This window comes from Ochotona princeps, chromosome 6, assembly GCF_030435755.1.
Source record: "Ochotona princeps isolate mOchPri1 chromosome 6, mOchPri1.hap1, whole genome shotgun sequence".
NCBI lineage: Eukaryota > Metazoa > Chordata > Mammalia > Lagomorpha > Ochotonidae > Ochotona > Ochotona princeps.
The window spans coordinates 73,586,702-73,614,502 of NC_080837.1; the positions used below are offsets into that span (position 1 = coordinate 73,586,702).

The 27,801-nt window shown below is 43.9% G+C and overlaps 1 protein-coding gene across 1 annotated transcript in view; it reads right to left on the reverse strand.

Moving 5' to 3' along the window:
• Positions 1-23,696: 23,696 nt before the first annotated feature.
• The window catches only part of ARMH4 (armadillo like helical domain containing 4), a 139,458-nt gene continuing 135,353 nt past the window's right edge, over positions 23,697-27,801 (reverse strand). Inside the window, exons 6-7 of the mRNA XM_058665372.1 lie at positions 24,180-24,314; positions 23,697-23,933 (exon numbers count right to left, since the gene is read on the reverse strand). Coding sequence (XP_058521355.1) covers positions 23,868-23,933; positions 24,180-24,314 — 201 coding nt within the window. The 3' untranslated portion in view covers positions 23,697-23,867. The remainder of the gene's footprint in view (positions 23,934-24,179; positions 24,315-27,801) is intronic.

Sequence of the window (27,801 nt, forward strand, 5' to 3'; positions counted from 1 at the left end):
GGTCCCATATGGGCACCAGTTCAGACGGGGCTGTTTCAGGACTTGTCCTCTCAGGGGATCTCTTCTGGGAGACCCAGGCCCCATCTACCTTGCTGGGTTTTTTTTTTCATGACACAGTCCCATAGGCTCAGGGATTTCCCCTTCCACCCTCCCCAGTCCCTCTCCCCACATCCCATTGATTTCCCCTGTATCATTATGATACTAGATAGTCCTTCAACAACAGTCACAAGTCCTTCATCTTTCTATTTAAGTGTATCCTGACATTGTAGGTAGAGACAGTGGTAGAAAATGCAGAATCCTGTTGTGAAGATATATTTAACAGTTTCATTAGGAGTCCATCTTTTATTCAGAAGTAGAGATGCATACTGCAATGTATCTTCACTTCTCAGTATACTCTCTCCATTATACGGTTCTTCTAGATGAATGTATTACATGCATGTTTATCCATGCATCTATTGATGTTGTATTTTGCATGAAGAAGAACTAATATTTTCCAGTAGTGATACAAAGAGGTTGATGAAGAAAACCCTGTTAAATCCATAAAGGCTGCTAGGGGTAACATACTTACTTAGGGCTATGAGATTTGAATCAGCCTCTTATCAGGAGATTTCACCAAGTTCATGGACATGAAACCAAACCAGAAGTTCATTTTGGTCCAAAAATTTTTTGAAGTTCATACATAGGAAGAATCTTCCAAACGTTCATGGAAAATGCGTGCAATTTTAAAAAAAATGAGTTTCAAAGTACTTCGTATCAAAACACTTACCCAAAACTTAAGTATTGCACTTTCACACAAACTTTTCAAAGCATCCTCAAACATACAAAGTGTTAAGAACTGCCTTGGACATAGTAAATGCCTTATAAGAATTTATCAGCAGCAGCAGCAGCAGCTTCTTCATGCAGAGTGGGCCACCTGAAACACTCCCTAACCACAGCTGTGTTAACTCCTAGCTAGCTCCCAAAGGCTGAGTTTCAGAACTGCAAAGAGAGGACAAATGTGGCTCACAACTGCTTGGCTTCATGTATATGCAAATTACCAACAGTAATTCATTCTGGAGTCCCAAAGTAAATAACTTCCAGACCAATGTATTATCCAATAAAAACAATCATTTCCCTTTGAGGCTTTCAGGCCTCTCCACACTAGTCCTAGGAGTGGTCGCAATACATCAGGACGTGATGACCAAGGTCACTGCTTCATGACATCGACCGCTGTTCTTACAGTGCTCACAGTGAGAAGAGGTTTCTACAAGTCCAGGAAGGAACAAGCAGTTCTCCTCCCCCAACCACTGTGCATAGTCTGATATTCCACATTATCTCCTTCAGTAAGCTGCTTTCAAGTTGCTGTTTCTTATAAAATAAGCTCTCCTGCATAACTCATGAGGTTTCAAAACCTCTGCAAGTTCCCAGATACCTTAACAACATTCTTTTCTTTTCTTGAAGATGTATTTATTTATTTGAAAGAAAGAGTTACAGAGAGAGAAGGAGAGACAGGGAGAGAAAAAGAGATCTCCAATCTCCAAATGGCCATACCGACTAGGGCTGTATCAGAATGAAACCAGGAGCCTGGGGGTTCTTTCAGGTCTCCCACATGAATGGCAGGGGCCCCAGCATGTGGGCCGTTTTGCACTGCTTTTCCTAAGCACACTAGCTGGATGGAAAATGAAGCAGCCCATCCCATTTTGGGACGTTGGTATCATAGGTGGTGACTTCACTTAACATCATTCTCCTCTTTTGCAGGGAAACCCACTAACATAAAGCACTTACCAGTGCCTCTAGGGGCAGAGAGTACACTGTGCTGGCGGGACACCAGACTCAGTACTGACACTCCTCATGGGCATCACAACAACAGCCTCACCTACACGGGGCTGAGGTGCTGGAATGGGCTGGGCTAAGCATTCAGGATGCAGTGAAGGGTCAGAAAGGTAGGAATAGCAGAACGGACATGCTGTGTGAGGACTAACGATCCTTCAGATGAATTTTAGCCCAGGAGGACACAGGTAGCACCTTCTTCACTGAGAAAGTAAAATAAAATACAATACAATAAAATAAATAAAATAAAATAAAAGTTGCTGCTGAGAAGGGCCTTGAAATACTGGAAGTATCCTTTGGCTATCCTCTGAAGATTGGTACTAAAAACGGGAGAATCTGTCGGTGAACTGGACTCCACAGCACAGTTGGAACAAAGGATTTGGGAACAGCAAACAATACTACTCACTTATCAAAGATGAGATAGATGTAATTATCATACTCGTTAGCAGCTCTCGGAGGGCCAATCTGGGGTACCTTAAACACCAGGGATCTGCAGCAACCATGACGTTACAAGGACAGAAGATAAATGTGGAGTAACGTCTGCTTTGCAACCAAACAAACGAAAGCCCTACGGAAAGGGAAACTACATGAGCTGCAATATTAGGAAATGATGGTTCCTCATTTCACTTCCAAATTCAAGTCAGTACAAAAACCTTAAGCCTATTCATTAAAGGGAAGTTAGTTCTGGTTCAAGCAGGAGCTGACAGCTATACCGCATATTTAATATATATAGTATGTAAATTTCTGCCAGTCAGTCCCTAAAAATACTAGTGTACATTCGCTAAGGTAGCTGTACAGTGGGGAGAGGAATTCTAGGTCATTGCTACCTGAAACACGATCACATCCCTCGCATCCCTCCAGTGTCTGACAGAGGTGTCTGAAGGCCAAATGATGAATGGATTCTGTTTATAACATTTAACGGGGGTCTATGTTCTAACAGTTGGCAGAGACTCCACACTGATTCCCTGGCTTGTGTGTGGAGTAGCAGTCATAGGATGCAGCTAAGTATTTGCCTCTGAAACCATTCCCATGCCTCGCCGAGATAATAAACCACATGAATGTGACAGCCAGGTAGCATTGCAGAAGTCAGAGCCATCATCAAAGACACCCACTGTTAGGGTGGCCATCCCCATCAAGTCACCAGTCTGTCCCCTGCCATTATCAGACACATCACTGCAAAGGACACATCACTATTAATGCACTACCATTAACAGATGACATGGATTCCAGCAGCTGTGCCCAGATATGATATCTTCACTAACACAGATTAACACAGCCTCTGGGCAAGTCCATCCTTCCCCATCCTTATCAGTCAGCAATATCAAAAGAGATCCACTGTGCAGGAGCGTAGTATACATTCATCTTTTCTTGTCTAAAGGTTCTCTTTCCACATACAATCTGCAGAGATTTTTATTGCCTTGGCATTCTGCACACACTGCACTTGTGAGCCATATGGATCATATCCGTGCCAATGATACCTAGAGAACAAGAAATAAACTACTCCAGATATCCTAGTGAGGAATATAGGAACCAAGGGCTGGGAGAAAACCCCTGCCGTGAGTAAGGAGCTTGCCACACCGCTGCAGTTCGCAGAGGTGCAAAGCTAGTTACATCTTACAAACTGAAAAACTGTGGTACCTTGCAACTCTTGACACCAGAAAAAATACACAGTATTTAATGGACTTCTCTGGAATTTAGAGGTAAAATTCGTGGCACATTGCTCCAACCTATTTATCAAGCAATTAACAACTGCCACTTTTAAAAATGTGTTTATTTTCAGATAGACGGGGGAGATAGAAAGGAGACAGAAAGAGAGAGTTCCCATTTCTACTTCATTCCTCAAATGCCTACAGTGAGTGCAACTGGGCTGGGACAAAGACAGGAGTCAAGAATCCAGGTTACCATGGGGGTGTATTAACTGTGATATTGTCATCAGACAATTATGGCAACCAGAGCTAAACAAGGCAAATGTGACCATGAGCCAACCACCGTGAGCCTAACAGTTGTCTGAGACGGAAATCCAAAATGGTGATGGTACATGGGTGGGGGGGGAGCGCTGAGGACCCACTATGCCCTCCGAACGTGCAGGAGAGCCCCCAGCCTGTTCAGAGCATCACCTCTAAGGATCTCTGCAGACGTGTCTGGCCAGCACTTTGGATTGTACTTGCTAATAGATTGGGATTAATGGGACAAACGGGTAGTAAAGATGGTGGAGTATATTAAACACCTGCCTTTCTCTCTACCCCAATTCTTGATCCAGATCTCACAATGGTTGCCGTCACCCACGTCTGAACTGACTGCTGTCACTTTACGCAGGAACCACCTGGTATTGCCTCATCTTGAGCCAAAAACCTCCTCTCTCACTTTCTGCTTCGGGGCTCCTTGGACGCTACTGGAATATACAGAGAAATGCACTCAGCAGCCAGGCTTGTACATCTGGGGAATGATCATGTAGCTAGCCATGACCTGTGATGGATGGAAAGCGATACATTGCCCCAAGCAACCAGTCCTGGGACGTGCTTCCCAAGTTTCTCCCACCACATCTCCAGGACTGGGCAACAATAACCAGGTCCTGAATACTTCTTGCCACTACTTTCCCTCAGGGCTGTGCGGGAGTCGTACTGACTCAAGAGAGCTGCGCGCTCACATCTCTATCACCCCCACACTCAGCGACGTCACATTGGCCATGACAGTAGCGTCTACACCATGGAAGGTGGCAACTGGCTCAAGTCAGCATAATTGCCTATTTTCCTGCCAGCTGGCTGATGAACATTTTGCAACAACCCCTGTCTTCTTCGTCTCCTTCTTCTTCCCTCCTTTCCCTCTCTATTTGTTATACCGGCTTTTTCTACTTCTATTACCAAATAAACTACAGCTGCACATAAGCCTTTGTCTCACACTATGTTTTCAAGAGAGGTCAGGCTAAGACAAATGTCTGCCTCATAGTGCTGTTTTGAAACATAAATGGGATCCAAATGTAATAAAATGCTGATGGCAAATACTGAATAGCCCAAACCTAGAAAAATATACCCACCTTAGAGCATTTTCTGTTATTCATTGCCTATCAAGGGCCATTGGAATAAGCTGCTTAAGGAAATAGGTGGTTGTCAAAATGGAGACAAAAAGGCCTTGCTCCAGTCTTGGTGCCTTGACCAGGTGACTCAGAGAAGCTGAGAGATGCATGTTTCGCCAGTGTGCTATGGAAATGGGCTGAGGTTCCAGCACCTCTGGGCGCTGGGTCCTTGCTGCTCTTCCTTTGAGTATTTTTGTGGAACTTAAAACCTAGCTCCAGCAAGGAGCAGGAAAAAGAACCTGAGCTAATTCTTTGGTCTTGGTGGAAGGCTAATTCCAAGCACAGCATGTGGCTGGCTTTGAAACCCTTCTGATCTTTCCACCTTGTTTTATGGGCATTTGTCTCGGGCAGATGGCTAGCTATGTATGTATATGCATGGTGGTGTGTGCTTTAAGTTAAGAAAGGTATATCCCTGAAGCTGCACTGTGAAAAAAATGATATCTTCTAGCTGTATATAATTGTTTACACTTCAATTAATCACCGTGAAATAAAAATCCAAATTCAGTTCTATAGTCAACTAGCCACATTTTGAGAGCTCAATAGCCATGTGTGGCTAGTGGCTACTATATGGGGCAACATAGATATGAATGCTTCCACCAACACAGAAAGTTCTCTTGGATACGTGCTTGGAAAAGCTGAAACAGTTGGACCCCAGGCCTGAGGTGGCACAGAACAATCACAGCTGAGTGTTTCATTCCTGGGTTGCCTACACCTGGAAGGCTGTGGGAGGGTCCTCTGAAGCTGGGGAGAATGGCACTGAGCCATGCGGGGGCGACAGGGACATCTTGTGACAGAGAGAGCAACAACAGTTAAAAGATCCCCTATCAGGTGAATAGGTTTCAATTTTTGGTCCAGAACGACCTTGTTGTGCTTGAGAATTACACCGTGTGTATTGTTTTCAGCGAGGCAGGATCTGTGCTAAATTTTACCCATACATTTTCTAAGCAGAAAAACACCCTTATGAGGTGGATACAATTGATATCATCCCCATTTCAGACATGATAGAACCGGGGCTCCAGGAGACCAATGGAACCTAAACTCATTAGTGGGGAGGCTGGGGAAAGGTGGTCCTTGCACTGGTGGGGGGATTTCATAGTCATGCAGTTTAGATATTTGCAGAAATATGACCCCAATCTTACCCCCAAAATGGTGAAATGAAATATAGGATGTAGAGAGAATATGGGGGAAATGTTGAGGTTGAATTTCTGTCTCTGTCCCTTTATCTTTTGTTGGGAAGGGGGTATCTGCTTTCCTGTCAATTTTCTGTTATCCTCAGCAGTAAGGCAGATTTCCCTCTTCACAGATTTCCAATGCCAAATGAATATATCCATGAGCATCACACAGAATAGGAAACACATTACTTAAAATTTGCAATAATAAACTTGCTACTGAGTTCTATTGCACCCAATGTTAAAAGAGTCAAAACATGTCAATTCTGAGGTCATTTGGCAGCCACTTCAGAGCTTTTTGCTAAGTGTTCAGCTGAAATTATAGTATTACCTGCAAAGGTTTCCCAAGGTCTCCAACTCCAATATATATATATATATTTGCAACGCAGGCAGTGACTTCTGCTGCATGTCAAATGTGCTCTCTTGAGCTTCTACCACCTGTCAATCATTGTAAGTCCTTAATTAAGACTCTTCCAAGGAGACTCTGATATCCCAGAAAAAGATGCCTCCACACAGCTCTCTTCCCAGATCAAAATCCATGTCAACAGACACAGGCACAAGAGGTGCTTTCCTACCTGTTTGAAAGGGCAAGGTTTTGACATGTGGATGGGGGAAATGGAGCGTGTGCTTTGGGGGACACTGAGTCATTCAAAGCCAGGGCAGTAAAAACTTGCTCTGATTGACCAAATCGCTTCCAGAGCCTCACTCCCACCCCAGCCCCTCCACCCTGGCCAACAGCTGCTGAGCCCTGCCCCAATGATCTCATGTGCATCGCTTCCTGCAACACAGACACGCAGCAGAAAGAGCTGGACACCGCTGGACTCGCAGGCACCAGCTGCGCCCACAGCTTCTCCGCTGCCCAACCCCAATGAACCTGCATTGTTGAGCCACCATCATTTCTAGATTACCTCTGATGTAGAAAAGCCCATTGGAGCCAAGGAGAGGGAGGGCAGCCAAAGCAAGGGCAGCTGGAGGAGCCAGACTGTGAGAATTGTTCGAAGCGGGAGGGACGTGATGCTGGGGCTCAACATACGTGTGCCAGGACCCTGAAGGGGTAGTTAAACCCGTTAAGCTGATCTCTTCTCTGAACTGTTTCTGGAGGACACCCCAGTACTACAAGAGGCAAAACATGAGGTGCTAACCCAGAACTGTAGGGGTCTCACTCCCTTCTACCCTTGTTGGGATCCTAAGTCAGCCAGTGTCTTTGGGAACAGGTGGGTATCATCGCTGAGTTCCCTGCTGGTGCTGCTCTGTTTTTTAGTTCAGTCTCCTGGAGTGCTCTGGCCCCTCCTGCTGCTCCCCTCTGCTCCCACTGGCAGAAGGGGAAGGATGTTGCCTCCCTGTCTTGGCTTCGTGATGGCTCTCTTCTTTGCCACTGCCCTGGAACCTCAGACTCACAGCTTCACCCCCAACAAATTTTTTCCTGCCCAAAGTGGAAGCTCTCTTGGCCACCTTCTGATTGTGGTCCTTAATAGCTGAGGGGATCCAACTGCCAAGGGGACCACTGGGAATTGGACTGCGCTTGTAGGCCAAGAACTCTGAGGTCATCCACTCCCTTTCAGATCTCCCACACGGGATGGAAGAAGCCCAAATCCTTCCTCACAGGATCTAATGTCATCAGAACAACAGCCAGGAGCCCCGAGTGGTCCTCAGGAACAGAAGAACAGTACACTTCCTTCAGGACTCGGGAGGGGAGCTTTCTCTGGTCCTTACTTAGTTCCAACCTTGGATCCCCACCCTCTCTTGCAATGACCAGCAGGGTCACTCTGGTCCCCCCCACCACCACCAAAAAAAATTAAAATTAAATTAGATAGACAGAGACCAATAAGGAAAGCTTAGAATCAAACAGGAAACGTTCAGTTTGGACTCACATATACCTTACTAGGTAGGACACAAAGATCAGTTACTCCTCACTAAGGTATTGAAGATTTCTCTGCACACCCCTCCTAAAACTGTTCTGCACCTCAGTTGTTAACATATACCTAGTTAGAGTTATAAGCCGGATTGGACTATCCTAAAATTCACCAAGTTCAGTAAAAATTATGCTTTAATACTATAAACAGCTAAATATAAAATTGAAAATAGACACACGACAGCTGAATAGTACCCTATGACCATTTTAAGGCGTATAGCAGCCAGTTGTGTATAAACTAAAATTGAAATGTCAATGAAGTAGTCACAGGATTTGGTTAAGAACTTGCAGTTTCTGACATATTGGTCACCCAGTACCATGTCAATTAACTCCATAATGTTGTAAATTGTTGTTGGTGTTATGTTGTGGCTTTTCATTGGACAGGATGATATTCTGCCAGCTCTACTTTCAGACCAGGGATGGTCTCCCAAGGAAACTGTTGAATTTATTTGGACAATAAGATGCTGGACTCTATGCATGGTACCTGCTTGCAATGAAGGAACCATGACTGGATTTGAACTGCAATACTGCAACAATGTGGAGGAATCCATCATGGGGGGAGGGTAAGGGGAGGGAATGGGGGAATCCCAGAGCCTATGAAACTGTGTCATAAAACAAAATCAAATAAATGAAAAAAAATAGCTGAGGGGATCTTATAAATGACACTATGATATTTCTACTTCTGAGACTAACAGGGCACTACTGCTAAGGATGGTAGACCAGCAGACACAACTGACTCTCAGGAAAACTGGATATGCCTACATGTTCATCTTGTCTCTCCAAAAGAAAAAAAGCCACTCTGAGCTTTGAGGTTTACTACACCTGGGGGAAAGCAGAGCTCTCGGGAGCTGGCACCACCTTGCAGTGCACACTATGTCCACTGTTCTTGAGCTGCCCTCGGAGTCCTCAAGTTTGGCATGGTGCAGCAGGTGGCAGGTGAGTGCCTGTCTTCCTACTGCTGTCTTCCTCTCCAAGAAGTGGATAGGAGGTCTTTGCCCTCTTGCCTGGGTTTGAGAGAGAATCCCCCCTAGGGACCTATCATACAAGGTCCCCTCTCCGGCTCCCTCAGGGAAGATGCGGAGTAAGGAAAATGAGAGGACCAGAGAAAACTCAGAGGCGCATCAAGCAAACTTCATCATCTCCAACTGCCAATCAGTCAAGCATCTGCCTCCTAAAGTATTTTACAATATTTTAAAATATTTTAAAGTATTTTAAAATATTTAAAAGTATTTTAAAATCTTCTGTTCACTGTGGTAGGTGGGAACATTGGTAAGGAGGGGGCAGTACCAAGTAGAGGACGTTCTCTAACAGCAGTACGACTTCGTGAATCACTCATCTAGATTAAGTAGAGCCACTCCTGAAATACCCACAGTTCACCTGCAACTCCTGACATGGCAGGTACACAAGGAGCACTGGCTGACCACCTGTCTCTATGCTGCCCAAAACAACGCAGCTGCCCCTTCCTCACTGAGACCCCTCTCCCGGGGCTGGGGAGGGGAGGGCACACCCACACCATTCTCCATGCAGGAAAACAAAAAGTCAGCAAATGTCTCCAAGGCTTACTCGAGTATGAACTCAAAGAGAAATCTCTGCCATGGTTTCATAGTTTCATGGTCTTAGCAATCTGAGCAAGGCCCAGGTGGGAATGTGAAGAAAATGAAATGCTCAGATGGTATGTGTGATGGGGTGATAAGAGTGGTCTGCTCTGTCTCTGCTTTTCTTCGGATAGCAGCTAGAACACGAAGAACAATTCCACAACCCTAAGTGTATAAAGGGGTGGATCCCATGTATGTGGAACAGTGGCACTGAGAAGACATCCATGGCTCTTCCTGGGCCAAGGATCAGCTGTGAAGGCAGGAGCCAGAGGCTAGGACTGGGTGTCAGGGAGTATCTGGCCCAGATGTAACACAACCACAGCATCTCCATGTTGGAGATCTCCACTCCGTCCACCAGGACTCTCAAGGTCATGGGCAGAAGGAAGCCGTGGCCTTTCCGTCAACTGATTCCTTCCAGGGCACAGCAGAGCAGTTAATTCCTCTCACATCAAGAGACATTGTGGGTCCATCCTGCTCACCTTGGCAGGTGCATGACAAACACAAGCACTACAGAAGATACAACAAAAAAATCATGGAAAATAGAATTCAAAGAAAATTGTGTTTCAGCAAAGGAGGAAAACAGGTGAAATCTTTGCGTTCAAGGGACCTCCACATTTTTCATGAAACATAAATCATATTACAAAAAACAACCCACGGATTTCAGACAATTGAACCAAAATGAACTTATCCTTTCTTTCCATTGTTCCATGAATATTTTGAAGTGTGCTTGTGCAGCTCTTGAATCGTGCCACAATTTGAGGCAAATTGAAGTCATTATCCGAAAGCTGGCCAGTGATGCGTCTGGAGGCAAGGAGAGAGGCTCAAAGGCCTAGCTTTGCAGCCGGGGAGGCTGGGTGCATATCCACAGACAGCCATGCGCTTCAGGGTCTTTAATAATATGGCTCCCACTAGGTGACTAACACCGTGAGCCAGGGATTCTGAGAGCAGTTGGACACACGCTCTTCTGCAAGCGCTCTCTCCCGATGATGTTCACGGCACCCCTCCCTGTTCACTCTTAAGGTACAGTGATGATCCCTGCTTTTTAGACCAGGAAGGAGGAAGTAAGATTCAGAAACCTGCCTGTGATCACATTCACTGGCAAGACAGTGTCAGAGCACCATGCCTGGGGACTCTAAGATGAGTCCTCCTAACCCCTGTGTTTATACTGTCTTGGCTGACACAGTGAACTGTGGTTGACACTTGGGAGATGCACGCTCAGGTTTCCGTCTGGAAGGAGCAAAGAGATTAGTTAGCACACCTCCTTTCTCTACAGAAGAAACCATCCTCTCTGCACCCAGGCATCCACTTAAGGCTCGAGAGAATGGGGCATGATGATTGGACAGGATGGATTTTGGGCCTAGCCTGGGAACAGGACAGGCAGGGGATGGATTTCCTAATCAACAAAAGGAGATGAGAGGAAAATACTGAGGACAGTTCATGACTACCTGAATTGATGATATGAGTCAGTCCCGGAGGCCCCATGAACATTCTCCTTTGTCATTCCCCAAGAGAAGGAAAGTGATCCTCCATCCTCCATCCCCCACATTGTGGGTGCTCACCCCCAGACCACCCAAGTCTATAAATAAAGTTGGCCGTCACCATCAGACAGGCCAAACATTCAGCCTACTTGACAGATTGATGGGCAATAGGCAGAAGAGGAGAGGGAGGGAGAAGAATGTTGCCACCATCTCTTCTGATTCAGCGTGTTCCTCACCAACTGTGACTCAGAGGTGACATGTGTGGTCAGGCACAAGCCCAAGTGCGTTCTTCAGTAACAAGGAGCCTTCTCCACTCCTGGAATCAGAAACCCGTTCCTGCAGCTCATTGGATTCCTTAACTAACAATAATCAACCACCATGGACAATGACCGTTCAGAGGGATGCAGACAGGCTCGCTCATGTAGTGTCTGCTGCGCCCATATGAGGCCAATGCCATCAATATTCACATGCCTGTATTTGTTTGTGTTGCTGGTTTTTTTTTTTTAATGCCTGAAAATGAACTTGAAGAGAAGCTTCCTTCACTTACAGTTTTGACAGCTGAAAGTCCAGGACAGCATGGCTTCAGCAACTCTGGCAAGCACCCCCTTGGCTGCACTGCAACACAGAAGACCTCATGGGAGGTAGGAGCCCAGGAGGAAGACAACACACAGAAAGATAGGAAACAAGAGAGGTGTTGGAATCAGGTTCACTCTCTTGTAACAACGCATCTTCTCCAGAACTAGCTGATGCAGACAGCACTACATTGATCCCTCTGAGGGCTGTGCCACTAAGGACCACTGTCACCCTAAGTCCCAGCTCAATCCAGTATCGCCCCACTGAGGACTAAATTCTCAGCACATGAATGCTTGGGAGATGCACTCAGACTATGAGATGATCAGGACTTCCTGGCACTTAGCGCGCTTTCTGCCCAGGACTGTGTTGTATCCCTGGCAGCCTTTATACCCTGTGGTTCCAGTTGAGAAGAGAGACATAGAAGAAGACCTTGTATCTAATGATTCACTCTCCCAGTGACTGCAATGGACGGAGATAAGCCAACCCGAAGTCAGAAGCTTCTTCCAGGTCTCCCACGCAGGTACAGGATCCCAAAGCTTTGGGCCGTCCTCAGACTGCTTTCCCAGGCCACAAGCAGGGCTGCCAGGATGGGAAGCTGGGCTGCCAGGACACAAACTGGCTGCCTTATGGGATCCTGGCACAAGCAAGGCAAGGACTTTAGCCTAAAACGTGGTGTTTTAAGATGTTTGCACCTTCCATTCCCTTCACCTTGGTTGTTCTTTCCAACAGCATCTTCATGTCTTTCAGGTGACCTCACCGTAAGAAGTACAATGCCTTTAATAATCCTGGCCCCACCCATCTGGATAAAGCACTCATTTGTCTTCCTATCTTCCTCCTAAAATGTAAAGAATTCAACCGTATCGGGCCCGGCGGCGTGGCCTAGCAGCTAAAGTCCTCGCCTTGAATGCACCGGGATCCCATATGGGCACCGGTTCTAATCCCGGCAGCTCCACTTTCCATCCAGCTCCCTGCTTGTGGCCTGGGAAAGCAGTTGAGGACGGCCCAAGGACTTGGGACCCTGCACCCGCATGGGAGACCTGGAAGAGGTTCCTGGTTCCCAGCTTCGGATCGGCGCAGCACCGGCCGTTGCAGCTCACTTGGGGAGTGAATCATCAGACGGAAGATCTTCCTCTCTGTCTCTCCTCCTCTCTGTATATCTGACTTCGTAATAAACCGAATAAATCTTTAAAAAAAAAAAAAAAGAATTCAACCGTGTCTATCTACTTCCTGTATCCCCAGAGTATAACAGTATGCCTGGAACTGCCCTGTAGAACTTCATAAAATCATGGCAATGTTGTAGACCCACTTTGTACAAACAGCAGCTACTAGCCATACATGGTGCCTCCCTGAAGTGGCGCTATGACTAAATAACAATGTCCATGCCAACCTCATTTAGTTAAATATGCCAACTACCTGGCATGGGCAAAGTGTGAAGTTTATGGCCCAAGGCAAAAACCTATACACTGAAAAGCTTTATTTCTCCAAAATATCCCCACCCCTTATGCATTTTGAACACAAAGTAACCTCCACTTACCACCTTAACCCAGTGCTGCCTATTCCTCTGTCTCTAAGACTTAACAAGTAACTTTCCACTTCGGAGAATAGACATCAATACTTTGGCTAGTATCAGATGATTTGACGTGATGTTAACCCTTTTATTAGATGCACTAGAATAGATCCAAAGCCCAACTTTCCCTTTTTATAACAGATGGCCTAAAAATGAAATCGAAAAAATCATGTATCCTCTTGTTTGTTTCTTACTGTCAGTAATATGACCTAGCTGTGTCTTCTTCATTAGTAGAAATCTCATAGTACTAGTGTGTGCTCTGATGTCCTGGCAGCTCATGCAGTTTGATCCTGGGTCACAATTTCTCCCTCTGCTTTGTACTTTCAGAGCGTCTCTCTCCTTCTCTCCCCTTCTCCTCCCCTCCCCCAGATACTCTCAAAATATAGCCTCTGACAAAGGCTTTCAGGCAGCTTGCTTGACCTCAAGGAATAGGGGTATCAGATGAAGCAGTGAATAGTACAGAATAGAAATTATTATCAAGAATAATCTTGGGTCCAGTTGCCGTAGCCTAGTGGCTAAAGTTCTCACCTTGCACATGCCGGGATCACATATGGACACTGGTTCTAATCCTGGCTGCTCCACTTCACTTCCAGCTCCCTTCCTGTGGCTTGCACCCACGTGGGAGACCCAGAAGAAGCCCCTGGCTCCTAGCTTTGGATCAGCTCAGCTCTGGCCATTGTGGCTGCTTGGGAAGTGAACCAGCACATGAACCTCTGCATCTCCTTCTCTCTGCAAATCTGCCTTTCCAGTGAAAATAAATAAATCTTAAAAAAAAGAAAGCTCACACAAGGATAAATTTTCAAGATAGCACTGTAATGGATAATCAGTGTTCAATTATACATTCTGAAGAGCCTTCTGAAATACAGTGGAGAACCAGCCGCACACACAACAAATGGTGTGAACATTTATCCATCAGCTTCCAATACCACTGGTCAAACCCACCAGGTGTCCACATGTAATCTGCACTGCCAGTACACATGTAACCTGCAGTAATTCAGACCACTGTAAACTAGTGGGAGTGGGAGCCAGCGCAGAACTGAGTGCTATCGGAGCATCTGGGATTAAATAGGGGATTTGGAGTGGTACAAGAGGAGTCTGGTATACATGCCAGATGTCCTTAATTCCAAGTGTGCCCATTATTGTTTCATTTAAGAGTGTCCCTTTGTTCTCAAAAGAGTCACTTTACCACAGTTTTCTTCCTCTCTCTCTCTCTCTCCCTCTGACAAGCACACACACAATGTCCCAGTAGAATTAGCTTTCCAGGGTTATTTTTCTTCCCTATTGTTTTTCCTAATTTACTACTGATTTCTGCAGAAATGTTCTCAACAGAATGCACCGCAGGTTGAGGCAAATGAAGAACAGAACTACATAAATCTGCTCCCAGTCTTGAGTAGAAGATTTTAATATGCTTAATGAATATCCCTCAAAATCAGCAAGAATACTAACTGCCCCTTGGCACAGAAAAATCACACCAACTAATACCAAGAACCATAAACTGTTAAAGTCCTCGCCTTGCAAGTGCCGGGATCCCATATGGGTGCCAGCTTATGTCCCGGCAGCCCCACTTCCCATCCAGCTCCCTGCTTGTGCCCTGGGAAAGCGGTGATGGACAGTCCAAAGCCTTGGGACCCTGCACACACGTGGGAGACCCAGAAGAGCTCCTGGCTTCTGGCTTCGGATCAGCCGTTGCTGCCACTTAGTAAGTGAATCAGGGGACTAAAGATATTCCTTCTGTCTCTCCTCCTCTTGGCATATCTGACTTTCCAATAAAAATAAATAAATCTTTAAAAACAAAAATGCCCTAGAAGCCAATGCTACATGAATATAAGCCATTCTCAACTTTTTAAAATGTGGCCATTCATCAGTAGGAACAGGCACTCTTGTGACAATACACAAATATTACCAGTACTGTTCTTGTTTTTATTTTAGAACCAAAAGAGATGTGTTTATGGAGTGTAAAATTATTTTAGATCGCTGTGGTGAATCTGAATCGCAAACTACTTACCCAGTGGATGACAAAACCTAACTACAAATGTAATTCTGAAAAATTAGATCATCTGTTATACAACACAGCAGATTGAAGCAGAGCGTTCAAATGACTTGAGACGCTACTCATTTTTGGGCATAACTCAAATTCAGTATTTTTCTCAGTGGCTCCTCATCTTGAAGATGGATTGTCTCCCTAAAAAACTAGCATTCAATGTAGGCTGATGTAATACAAACTAAATACTTTAAAATTTGAATGAGAATCATGAAGAGTGGCAATGCTGAGCACTTTCGACAATATGGAACAACAGTCAACCAATCATTTGTTACAGCTGTGGTTTTATATTTGTCTTGTTCATTACAAGTGGAATTCAGCAGTCACCGATGACGGAGAGAGCTTATCACTTTAGATTCTGTATTCAATTAAATGATCTCAACCAGGATTAAGTCCTGAAATGCCCTTGAAGCCAATGCTGCATGAATATAAGCCATTCTCAACAGTACAGCATGAGCTCACTGTACATTTGTGATATGATCACCAGATAAAAACAGATTTGGGGAAATCACATTTTACTTAAATAGCACAAACCTGCCTATTTGACCATTCCCCAAATTAAGCTGTAAGAAGACCCTAAATGATTTGTAAGAAAAAAAACCAAGATTGTTCTGTGTCTTCAAATTTCCACCAGCTAGCTCTGCTTTTCAACTTTAAACGTGAACAAAAATATATCCAAAAGAGCATGTTCTTCCCTCCAAAGACCCAACTTGTCAATCAATCCATCCTAGTTTTATCCAATAATACACTGTGAAGAATAATGGACTTTCATACCCAAAGACAACAACATTTTAAGTCCACTAAGCTGTATGATGTGCTTTATTTAAATTCACGTCCTATTCTGTGGAAGGAATTTTGTGAATAACAGTCTGTTGGAGGGCCCAGCGGCGTGGCCTAGCGGCTAAGGTCCTCACCTGGATGTGCCAGGATCCCATATGGGCACCGGTTCTAATCCCGGCAGCTCCACTTCCCATCCAGCTCCCTGCCTGTGGCCTGGGAAAGCAGTCGAGGACAGCCCAATGCACTGGGACACTGCACCTGCGTGGGAGACCTGGAAGAGGTTCCTGGTTCCCAGCTTCGGATCGGCGCAGCACCGGCCGTTGCGGCTCACTTGGGGAGTGAATCATCGGATGGAAGATCTTCCTCTCTGTCTCTCCTCCTCTCTGTATATCTGACTGTAATAAAATCAATCAATCTTTTTAAAAAATACAGTCTGTTGGAAACACTTAGAAAAATCTTGGTCAAAGGGATCACCTTTTTTGCTAACTACTTTAGAAGAGACTGGATACTCTTTCTGGAAACACATAGAACTGAAACAGTAAAATACTTCTCGGTAAGACATACATCCTTTTATTTCACCTTGTACTCATTTTCAGCTGCAGACCATTTAGAGCTAAAAGGGAAGCAGAAGCTGGATCAAGTGGCACCAGTGGAGGAAAAGTGCAAGGGTCACAAAAAGCCATGATGACTCTTTGTAACAGGGACAGAGAAAAAGGAAAGCAGTGGCCTCAACAATGAACATCTGCTCATTTAATTTAGTCGCAAGAAATCAAATGCAGGAAACACACACCCTGTAATAATAACAAATGACACAAATACGAATTCACACCACAAAAGTTGAACTGAACAAGCTTTTAATCAACTTAGGTCACTAGAGTAAGAATACCTTTTCCCAAGGTTTCTCACAGCACCACATAGTATCTATACCCTTACGGTTACTCCATCGTATTGTCTAATTCAAGAAGCTTTGATTTGGAGACATAGAATGGAAGGTATTTTCTGATTCCTTGGAGCACAAGAACAGAACATTCATCAGTGTGTGTCCTGCGACCAGGGCTTCAGCTGTGTTCTCATTTGCATCCTGTGTCAGAAGCTAACTGCGTAGCCATCAAATGCCAAATAAATCTCACTAACAAGGAAACACAGCTTGTTTATTTAAAGGTAACTTCAGGATGTTCGCAAGTTCTTTCTTTTTATTTATTCCTTTTAAAGCAACCATGGAAAATTATAGCTACATGGAGCTAACAACACAGTATGTAAATTACAAATGTGACTTTGTGTAAAACTACAAGTGTGTTTATACAGAATATTATGAATACATGTACCAAAAGCAATTAGAAACATATAGACCAAATGGTAACAATGGATTTCTCAGGAGTGGATGTGAAGCGGTAATTATTTCTAATGCTTTTCAGCATTTCCTGAGTTCTTCATGGCTGCTACTGAGGCCCTCCAGAATCCAGCCTTGTGTTGACATGGCAACCGTGGAAAACTTCCAATCCTTGTGAACTAAGGAATATCAGCTACTTTGATGGCCTATGCCAGCTGTCAGAAGTCCGTAGAAACCACTTCCTTCTGGGACCTGTGCTGCTCATGAGATTCTCTGGCCTTGGCCTGTCTGAATTCTGACATCACCCACACAAGAATCAACCTTGAGAGGGGAGTTTCTTGGATTTGTTTTCAAGAAAAACAAGATACTGAGCTCCAGTACATGTGTCAAAGAATCCCTTGTATCTGTCTTCAAAAATCAAGACTCCTTGGTAGTCTTGATGGTAATTCAGACCTAACCTCACTGTGGCATCACCTGAAGGTATCAGGAGAGCTTCCCAGGGATCTAATTCAGGTTTTATTAAAGCAATTTCTTCAGCACAAACTATTAACATCACAAAGACCATGCATGGACACATACTTTATTGAAAGGTAAAGCTGCCTGTATACATTTGGCACATTTTTTCAGGCCTGGATGTCTCACCAGAAGGCAAAACACTGGATGCCATATACGTGGAAGCCTTTCACAATCCCATGATCCAGGTAGTCTCAACCACTGTCTCATCCCTCATTTCTGCATCTAACTAGTCCCCAAGTCCCCACAGTTTCTGCTCTCTCCTTACACCTCCAGAACCCATCCTCCCACCATATACTCCTCTAACGAGGTCCACATCACAGCGACCTCTCACCTATACTGGTTTTAATGACTACAGACTTTAGCTTTCCCAATCCAGCCCTCCCATGAGCTTAGACCTGATCATATCACATCTCAAATCAATATTTTCCAATGATCCCAAATGCCCTCCAAATAAAGTTCTAATTCTTTGCATGACCTAGATCTTAAGAGCCTATCTCATCCTCCACACTACACTTCTCCCCTAAAACCCCCTAAAATTTCCCTTGAAGACCTAAACTGCCCACAGACATGCACTCCATTGCTGTTTGCTTGAATAACTCCCACCATGCTTACAGCCTCAGGTGTGCAAACACTCAGGTGTGCTGGCCTCAGCAGAAATATCCACGCCCTCCCCAGCAGGATCAGATGCTCCTTTCTGGATGCCAAGGTGTTCCTGAGATGAAACTGTCTATTTTCTCCCCCTTCTACTAGTCCTTAGGCTGCTTCTGTTCAGGGACAGTATCTTGCTCCCCCTTACTCTCCTAATGCTTAACACACTGCCAAACACGTAAGAGGTTCTGAACTAATACCAACTCAGGAGGAAGCGAGGACATGAAGCGTTCTTGGCTGACCCATTGTCCTCTCTCCCTGACACACATTTCCTCATGTAGAAAATCATTTCTTTTTCTTTTACTTCCTTCCCTCTTCTCTACGAAATGGGGTTTTTACATCCAAATTTATTTTGGGAAGCAAGTACTGCTTCCCTCTTTGAAGGTGTATTTTAGTCTGAGCAGTCATTAAAAAGCCTTAAACTGAACTCTGTAGAAGTGCTCTGAGACCTGAAATTTGAGAAACATCTCTAATGTTGTTGGCCTTCTTCCTTTCACTGCTAAGTAGGAACAAAACACTAATCCCACAGCACTAGGTAATAAAAACCTCAGTTTCCTAAACTTTGAGACCAGGGTAAGTGATCTGCCCACCTTGAAGGTGATGAGATAACCCAAGAGAGCACTCCTTCCACTTGTACTGTGTTCCTCTCCTGCACCTACGAACTTGGAGAAGGCCGAGTTCTTCCCTAGGGAGAAGTTTGCTGTGTCTCTTCATTATCAGATGCTCTATCTTCAGCCCACAACAGCTTACGCTTCTCAGCAGTATCACTCTTGAACTTCAGACCTGTAGGCTGCGACTCTCAGGTGAGAATTCATATTCCATGTTACCAGTTAGTGGGTACATCACATTAATGTTCTTGATGCTTTAGCAGGAGAAAATGCAGGATCTGTGCCTTATTACATGGGAGATTTGAGATGCCTTTACTTTATTTTTTTTTCTTTTGGGCTTTTGTGAGCAAACTAGATAGGACAAGGGAGCAGGTGGCTTATTCCGTTCTGCTCTATTGCTATTTCCAGGCGGAAACTTTGGTCTTCCTTTCTTCCTCCTTCCCTGTCTTCTTTCCTCTCTCTTTAACCCATATTCACACAACAGAAATGTCTATTAATTTCTGGGAAGTGAGATACATCTATTACCACAAACAGGATACTCCCAATGCGTTTATATAACTGTGGCTTATGAAGTAAATACGGCTTTTTTCCTGCATACAGAAATAAAGCCTCGTGCTTCTGTTTCTAGCTGCATTGACTGCCCAAGTTTATAATTATCATAGCAACATAATTAGATGTCTTTCCTCAGTCCATTCCCAGTTTATCATTCTAATAGTTACCTGACTATGCAATGGGGGCCAAATGTGAAGACATAAGACTTCTATTAATTCAATGACATTATTTTATTCTCAAATTATTTCCCCTTTCTAAAAATTTATATTCAGTCATTTGAACCAACTGATAATTAAGGAAGATATTTAGCTGACCTTAAGCTCAGTTAAAGTAACCCAGCACCTTTCCTCTCCTTGTTCATGGACTCCAATCCTCTCTCAACCATATTTGTTCTACTCAGCATAGGGCAATATTCGGAAACAAAATAGATTTGTGTAGCTTTGTGGTTCTCACCTAATTATCTCCCTTGCGTTCTTCTCTCTGGGGTCGGCAACATTTCTCCAGGGATAAGTCCCCTGAGACTTGGCCCTCTTGTAGCACATTCTCATGGTCAGAACCCTTTCTATACCTACCTTGAATTATGGTTTCCTCCCTATCTTCTATCCATGTTCCTTCCCTGTAACCATACCTTCAGACAGCCTGAAGAAGCTGCTTCCCTCGGCTGTAATCCTGCTTCTTCAGATCCTCCTGTGGCCTGATCAATCACAAACCCTGATTGGCCAAAAGGCTACAGAGCTAGAACCTTGATCCATGCTATTTCCAAAGATGGGCTTTTTGGGGGCAGCTGGCAGCAACGGTGATTATGTGTACCCACAGAAATTGCCATGCCCATGCATAGCTTGACTTCCCTCTCAAGCTATGGCTGTGATTCCTAATCAGATGTTTCCTCTGGACATCCACAGGAAAAAGTCTCACTGTAGGCACACGAGGGAAGCACTTGGGCATAGGATGTCCCATGTTCAGCTATGCTATTTTCACCTCTTAACATTTCATTCTTCAGTCTTGGCTTTAAGAAGAAATAATGAAATGAAGAAGTAGATTTGATCAACCATGCTGTAGCCATTTTAATTGTGTTCTACAATTTTGCTTTCAAAAATCTTCCCTACATTTTTGACCTGTGCGGGAGATACAGCTAGCTTAAGAGAGCCTTTCTAGAAAGCTACATTTGAGACAGTTTATGAGTTGAAGTTGAGGCTAAGGCACTGCTAAGGGAATCTGCTCCTCTGGGATGATAATTAGCTCCAAATACTGCCTATAAATTATGCCAGCAAGCTACCAAAAGCAGCATCTTGCAGAAGAGAAAGAAACCAAAGAATTGAGAAGAAAAATGATGTACCCTTCTGGTTACAGGAAAGGACATCGAGTGCAAGGGGGGATCCCAGGTTCTCCAACTCACTCTGCTATTCCTTTTCTAGCAGCTTCCATCCATTTTTTCTTTCCTTTGATTTTTCTTTCCTCCACTACAGCAGGTGTGATTCAGGGGATGGCATCTCTTTCAATGAAGGTCTGCTCTCCTCGTCTCTTTGCCGTTAAGAACACTTCAACATGAGACCTCCCCTCAAACCACATTTAGTGTAAGACACAGTACTGCTCACGATAAGCACTATGTTGTACAGCAGATCTCTGGAACTTACTCCACTTGTATAATCGAAACGTTACACCAACTGGCACCTCCCATTTCTCCCTCCTTCAGTGACCATGGGGACAGCTACGACTGGTAGAGTATTTCTATGAGTTTGGCTGTTTTAGATACCTCTTGCAATTGGGGCTGTGCAGAATTTGTCCTACAACTTTATTACACTTAGCATATTATCCTCCAAGTTCCTCTATGCCGTTACAATAAAAAGATGCCTTTCTTTTACGAGGGTGAATATGTTAGCATGTAATATACCACATCTCTTTTTCTGCATGCTTAGACAGGTTTTTACAGAAACCTACCGTGACCTAAATAAGTTACTTTCCTTTAAGCAGCGAAATGCCTCTAAAAAGGCCGCATACATTTATGTTTCTGCCTAAATTCGCATACATGTCATCCTTACAGACCTCTGGAAAATGAAAACACACATTTTTATCAGTTATTGTATCGTACTGCAGTTTGAAGACCTCCGCTATTAGTCATGTTCTAGCTGACTCCAGACTGAGCAGCCTGAGCTGTTGATGCCATCAGTATCATCCATGCATGAATGAATTAAAATGGACCATTACGCATCTCTAAAAACAGCTTGTCAATATCATACTCATCTAGCCCTAAGGTGAGGAACACCTACAGCAAGGGGCTACTCTTACAAATGGAAAACATCACTTATGCAACACTAGGATGCCGCCACCCTTAAAATTACAACGAGTGATGAATGCTTGGATTCTATTTTTATAGTGTGACCTGAAGCCTATTTACCCGTCACGCACTTCTACGGGACTGTTCAGAGCTTTTCATTTCTCTTTGTCAATTTCACACATCTTCTTAGCGCTGGCTCTTGGCAAAAAGTTAAAAAAAAAAATCACCTGATTCAAAGTTCTTGTGAGCCATTCACCATTCAAGGATGGATTCTAGGAATGTTTCTCTATTAGTTCCCTAGAGATGACACTTTAAAAATGGCTGAGATAGAGGAGGGAGGGACTTGCATTAGCAAGTGAGAAGTTATTAAGGCATCATTCATTGAACAAATGCAGAAACTCCTATCGAATATTCCTTGACCAAGCAGCCTCAACCTTGGAATCTTGACTATAAAGAACTGTGACATGTCACTGTTCCCCTTAAAGTCTGTGGAAAGAGCGCTGGAGATGGGGTGCATAGGCAAACTTTGAGTACAAATCATGTTGATTCTCTCCAGGTAGAACTTGGAGTGATTGTTTGATTTCTCAGCTTTAGTTCCATTTAGTCAGATGGAAGAAGCAACACATGGAAAATGATGCAATTTGCCTTGAACAGAGTAGAACAGGCCCAAGGAAATTGAGCAAGTTATCCACAGTGACAATATAATTAATAACTATTATTCTTCCTTGGAAATGAGCTGAGTCTGTACCCCCTAATTCAACCAGTGTAGTTTCAAAATTCCCAGATTCGGCAAGGGTATTTAAATGCCTTATTTTAAATACATCAGGGAATGACATTTCAAAGGAAATGAGACATGATCTAATGTGGTAGAGTCCACCATCCCGATACTGGGACGGATACCTTGAGACAAACTGATTTTCCACAAACTTTGCTGAGGACCAGGGCTCTGGCCACCGTGCCTGCTTCTACTACAGAATGTCTAGCTCCCCAATAAAGTCAGACGAGGACAAACAGTGAGCTGATCCTTTCATGGCCAAGGCTATAGACATGGAAAGCAACACTCTGAAATTCACAGCAGTGGTCACGGAAACTCAGATCAATAGCAAAGACAAATGTGCCAGGAACTTGCCTGCCCTCACTTTCTTCTTCATGTCTTCCTTATTTTTTCCCTTGCCAGGCACACACAAAAAATAAGATAAACATGTTAAGACTGTTGACAGGTACTTTGAACTCCATCACATAGGAAAATGAAAAGTCCATTTAATGTATTGCTTCTGGTGCATTTTTTTTCCTCTTGCCAAGTATAGGAATAAAACAGAAGATGAAAAATCATAAACCAGAAGACTAAAGTACCATAATGCGCAATGCATACAAATCTAGTATACCCTCAGTGTATTGAGATCCTTTTTTTTTTTTATGACGAGGGATTCATTCCAAGCTTCTGCTAGTTGATGCAAACGCAGTGTGTACCATGGCCTACAAGTCTGGTTTCAAGTGGGGTTGGATTGGATCATGAGAGGTTATACATTGTTAAGATTTCTATTTCAAAGTCAAGCATGCCCTGGTGGCAACAATCATTAAACTTAATGAAGGTAGCAATCCAAACCAAGGCAAACAACACTGTGGAAAAATACAAAATATTTACTCTACCTAATGTAGCTACTCCTACTGGACAATATGTATGCTGCATATTTATGAACTGCAGCCCATGGTTGTGCAAAGCTCACTACAGTATAAACCAAACCCTGTGTGTGGTAGTTAGAATCCAGCATGACGTTCCTGATCAAAGACAAATCCACGACCCAGCAGACACGGGACTCACGGCCTGACAGCTGCGGTGTGGGAGGATGGTGTTTTTCCCTTTTCCCTTTTTCCTTTTTGCCTCAAAATACAAACAAAATAATCACATCATTGAAGATCACAATTAAACCCCAGTCTAAGTTAAAATTCATCTTCAGAGCTGTCGGCTAAGAGCATCACTCGGTCTTGCATGCTGTTGAACTCTCTCTGCTAAGAGAAAAAACAAGTAACAAAGCGTTAAACTCTTGCTGCTACAGAACAAAGCTGAGAAACTGTTCCACTGCAAAAGACACTAACAAAGCAGGGCCAGGCAGCAGCTGCTGCAGCGGCTCCACACCGCCAGGCACCCCAACACTGTGCACGCACCATTAACCCCCACGAGCTTTATTAAGCAAATTAGATGAGTCCAGAGTGTTCTGAAACTGATTAGCTTTTCTAGCCCTGGTTCCGTACCTTTCTTTTATGCCTTTTGAAGCCATTTCTCCTTCGGCGATTCATAACCTTAATGCTGTAGAGTGCTCCCAAGATGAACAAGGCTCCAGCTATCCCCACGCCTACGGGCACCAGCATCCCAGACATGTAGCCAGCCTGCGTGGAAAAGGCAACACCGTCAGACCATGGCCCACGGCTCCCCATTTCTCCTGGATGGCAGCAGGTACATAGTCAGTTCTAATTCCTCCATGGGCCTTGCTAGCAAATAAAAATCACACCCAGAATTAGGTCACTTTCTAGGGAGAAGGTAATGGAGTGAGAGGTAGGTAGCACTGTATATTGGGTATCTCAAGTACTCACAAGTAAATGTTGAAACAGATCAAGCAGACCTAATGCACCTGCAGTCATCTGCTCACGCACATCCGTCAATATCCATTTTGGGTGACAGTAATATAAATTGTATTAAAAATGAGTGAAGTAAGCTTCTGAGCATGCTAGGACTATTAACATGCTATACAGTGAAAACAGCCTGAGTGTCCTTCACACTTGCATAATTTAGAGAATAAAAGGAGGGCCCTGACCATAGTGGCTCTCTCTCTCTCTCTTTCTTTTTCTGTCCCCACCCCCTTCCCCTCTACGTGTTGATTAACATTAAGAAAATGAAAAAGAGGCCGGAGACTTGTAGGAAAGCAAAGTGACGCAAAGGAGAGAGCCAGAAGAGTATTAGAAGCTGGGGCAAAGGGGAGAAGACCGGTGCTGGAGACAGCAGGCACAAAAACATCAGACCGGATAACTTCTGAGCACAGCAGAATCTATCCAGTGGACAAGACTGAAGTTTGGCTTTGGAAAAGGATTCTGAGTGCCTCCCACCCAAAAGAAAGGAAGTGGCAGATAAGGGCACAAAGATCCCCATCAACAACGGAGGTGCCTCCCAAAGAGCAGAGATCTCAAACTCACGTGTGGCTCCCCCTGTCCTCAAGTTGTCCTCTGGATACCTTGATCCGGACAGCAGCCTGACCCCTACATAACCCAGGGGGCAAGCAAATTACTCAGGCCCACTGAAGGCTTATGACAAGGCCACACTACCAAGTGTCCTCCCCACACCCTAGCCAGTAAAACACCTATGGACTGGAGGGTATGTGCTAGCCTAGAGCACTTTCAGAGCAGAACACAAACATAGGCTTGCCTTCCTAGAAGTGCACCCAGAAAAATTCATAAGCAACTAAAAGCCACAATTCATAGACAGGCACCAGGGTGGGAGGGACCATGAGTCTGTTCAAATGCTTCCAACAGAGCTCAAGGTTTTTCTTCTAGAAAGTGCTAAAGTGTGTGGGCTGAGATGCCTTCCTGACACGCAGAGAAGCAGTTCTCAGGAGAGGGAGGCCCTGCCAGAGTTGCAGCAGGTCCATCCCTGGCTCTGCCTCCCAAACATTAGGTTAAGGCAAAGGACGGAATGTGAGAAAATCAGCATCCTAAGTGCTTTTCCCCCAAGAAACAAAACCCAGTCATTTATCAACAAATTAGTATGCTTTGCAAAAGCCCAAACTTTTTCTAAATGTCTTCCAGATCAGCTTAAGGCTTACAAAAACACTGTAATTTTCCATGTGGGAAAACACTGGACAACCGTAAGGTTTCAGTGCTTTTGCTGGCAGTGTGAACAAGAAAAAAAAAATCACTGTTCTCAGTGCTTTGAAATATGCACATGTGAAAACAGGATCAACTTGAAGTCAGGTGGGCTTGTCAGACTTGGATCTTCAGGCACATCTGAGCCTGTTGGAGATGAGCTTGCTCACCCCGGGGGTGGCCCTGCCTTCACAAAGTAGTTTGTTCCCACATGAATCGTAAGGAAATTCAAAATTATTCCACATTCCTTTATTGCCACATTAACACTTCTTATTTCTGGAGTTCCAAATCACGTAGATTTTACCAGCAAAAAGAAATTCAGTTATCTCTTTTTTGTTTGTTTGTTTGTTCCCTCATTTGGGGACAGGGGTAACATTTGTCTTGCATTGAAATCACAGATTACAAGATGGGAACAAAGCAGTCCCACCATCTTCGACTGTAATTTAACCATTCCATTCTCAGAACTGACAAAGGGGAAACAAGCCCTTCATTTACAGAGCTCCTTGGTTTCTCCAGAAGTAAAATCAATAAATAAGTAGGCCTGCACAGAATTTTTAACTTGCAAATTCTGCCTAGCACCATTTTTCTAGTCAAAATTGTGGAATGTGCACATGCCTCCAAAAGTGACACTCTGAGCAGGAAACATTTCTAGCAATGTCTTATCCCAACCCAAAATGCACCACCTGGATCTAATCATAAAGAAATGTCCAACAAATAGAAAGTGGAGAATATTCTTTAAAAAAAAAAAGACTGCATTCTTTTAAAATGTCAGTGTCTGGAAGGCAAAATGTAGCTATAAAAATGTTCCAGACAAAAGGAGACTAGAGAAACATGACAATTAAATGTGTTACATAATGCTAGACGGATCCCGTACTACAGAAGAAAAAATAATTTTCGTGGTTTAGAACTACTGAAACAATCTGAAACATAGATGCTACCCTACCTAAAAAAGCTACACTAATGTTAAATGTGTTCAAGCTACTAAATATGTTAAGATTCGTTAACCAAACACAACTGTTCTTTGAAAGTGTGCACTGAAGTATTTGGGGATAACCAGACCAAGAACATGTAATTTATCCTCAAATGGATCAGAAGAAAAGGGAAACCATGTTAACAAACGATAAAGGCCAATGGGCCCCAGTATTACTCGTGGACAGAATGGGTAAAGATGGCAGTTATTTCCAAACGAAGGTCAAATTCTTTAAATACATTTTAAATTGAAATATTACTACATATACTTGTTTCGGAGTTTTTGTCTCAAGTTTATGAGAGGTATCTTTTTTTGGCAGGATAATACATGGTAATCATGATTTATTCTGTTGTGTTACAATGTACTAACTATAGCCTGTTGAATTGAGACAGTGCATTTATGCTTTCCATGTACAATGATGGTTCTCCAACTGGAGAAAGCGCTGTAGTAATTACCATGTGTTTGCTGTGACCCTGACAATCTAATGTATTAATAAATCCCTTAGAATTAAAAAGTACAAAGTACAATGTATAATACTGTCAACACACAGTTTTCAAAAAAAATTTTTTTAAGATGTTAAACACAGATCACTGGATTCCATCTGCATTTCTAACCCTGTGTTCAGGCCACATATTGAACACTGCTGCCCTGGACAATGGTCTGGTTCATTTGTCTTCTGGATGTTCTCCTAAAGCTAGAGAAAAAACAAAACAAAAGAGAGAAACAAAATGGAGGAATAGGGTTAGGACACAGTTAAACAGACAATCATTAGCCAGAGTGAAGCAGAAAGGGAGTGAATCAAGAAAATAGGAGAGGACAGGCCGATGGCAGAGGGATAACTGGCGACCCATGGACAGTGGGAAGCAGCGAAGACAGCAGAGCGGGGTTGCACTGACCAGACATTCCGGGTTGGTCAAAAATCAGAGCTCCACAGTGGCCAGGTGGGAAGCGGAGTTCACTGGGAGGTCAGGAGGTGAACCTAGGCATCAAACTGCCCATCCTGTTGATTTGCTTGATTCATCAATGAACAGAAACAGAGTGGCAGAGCCC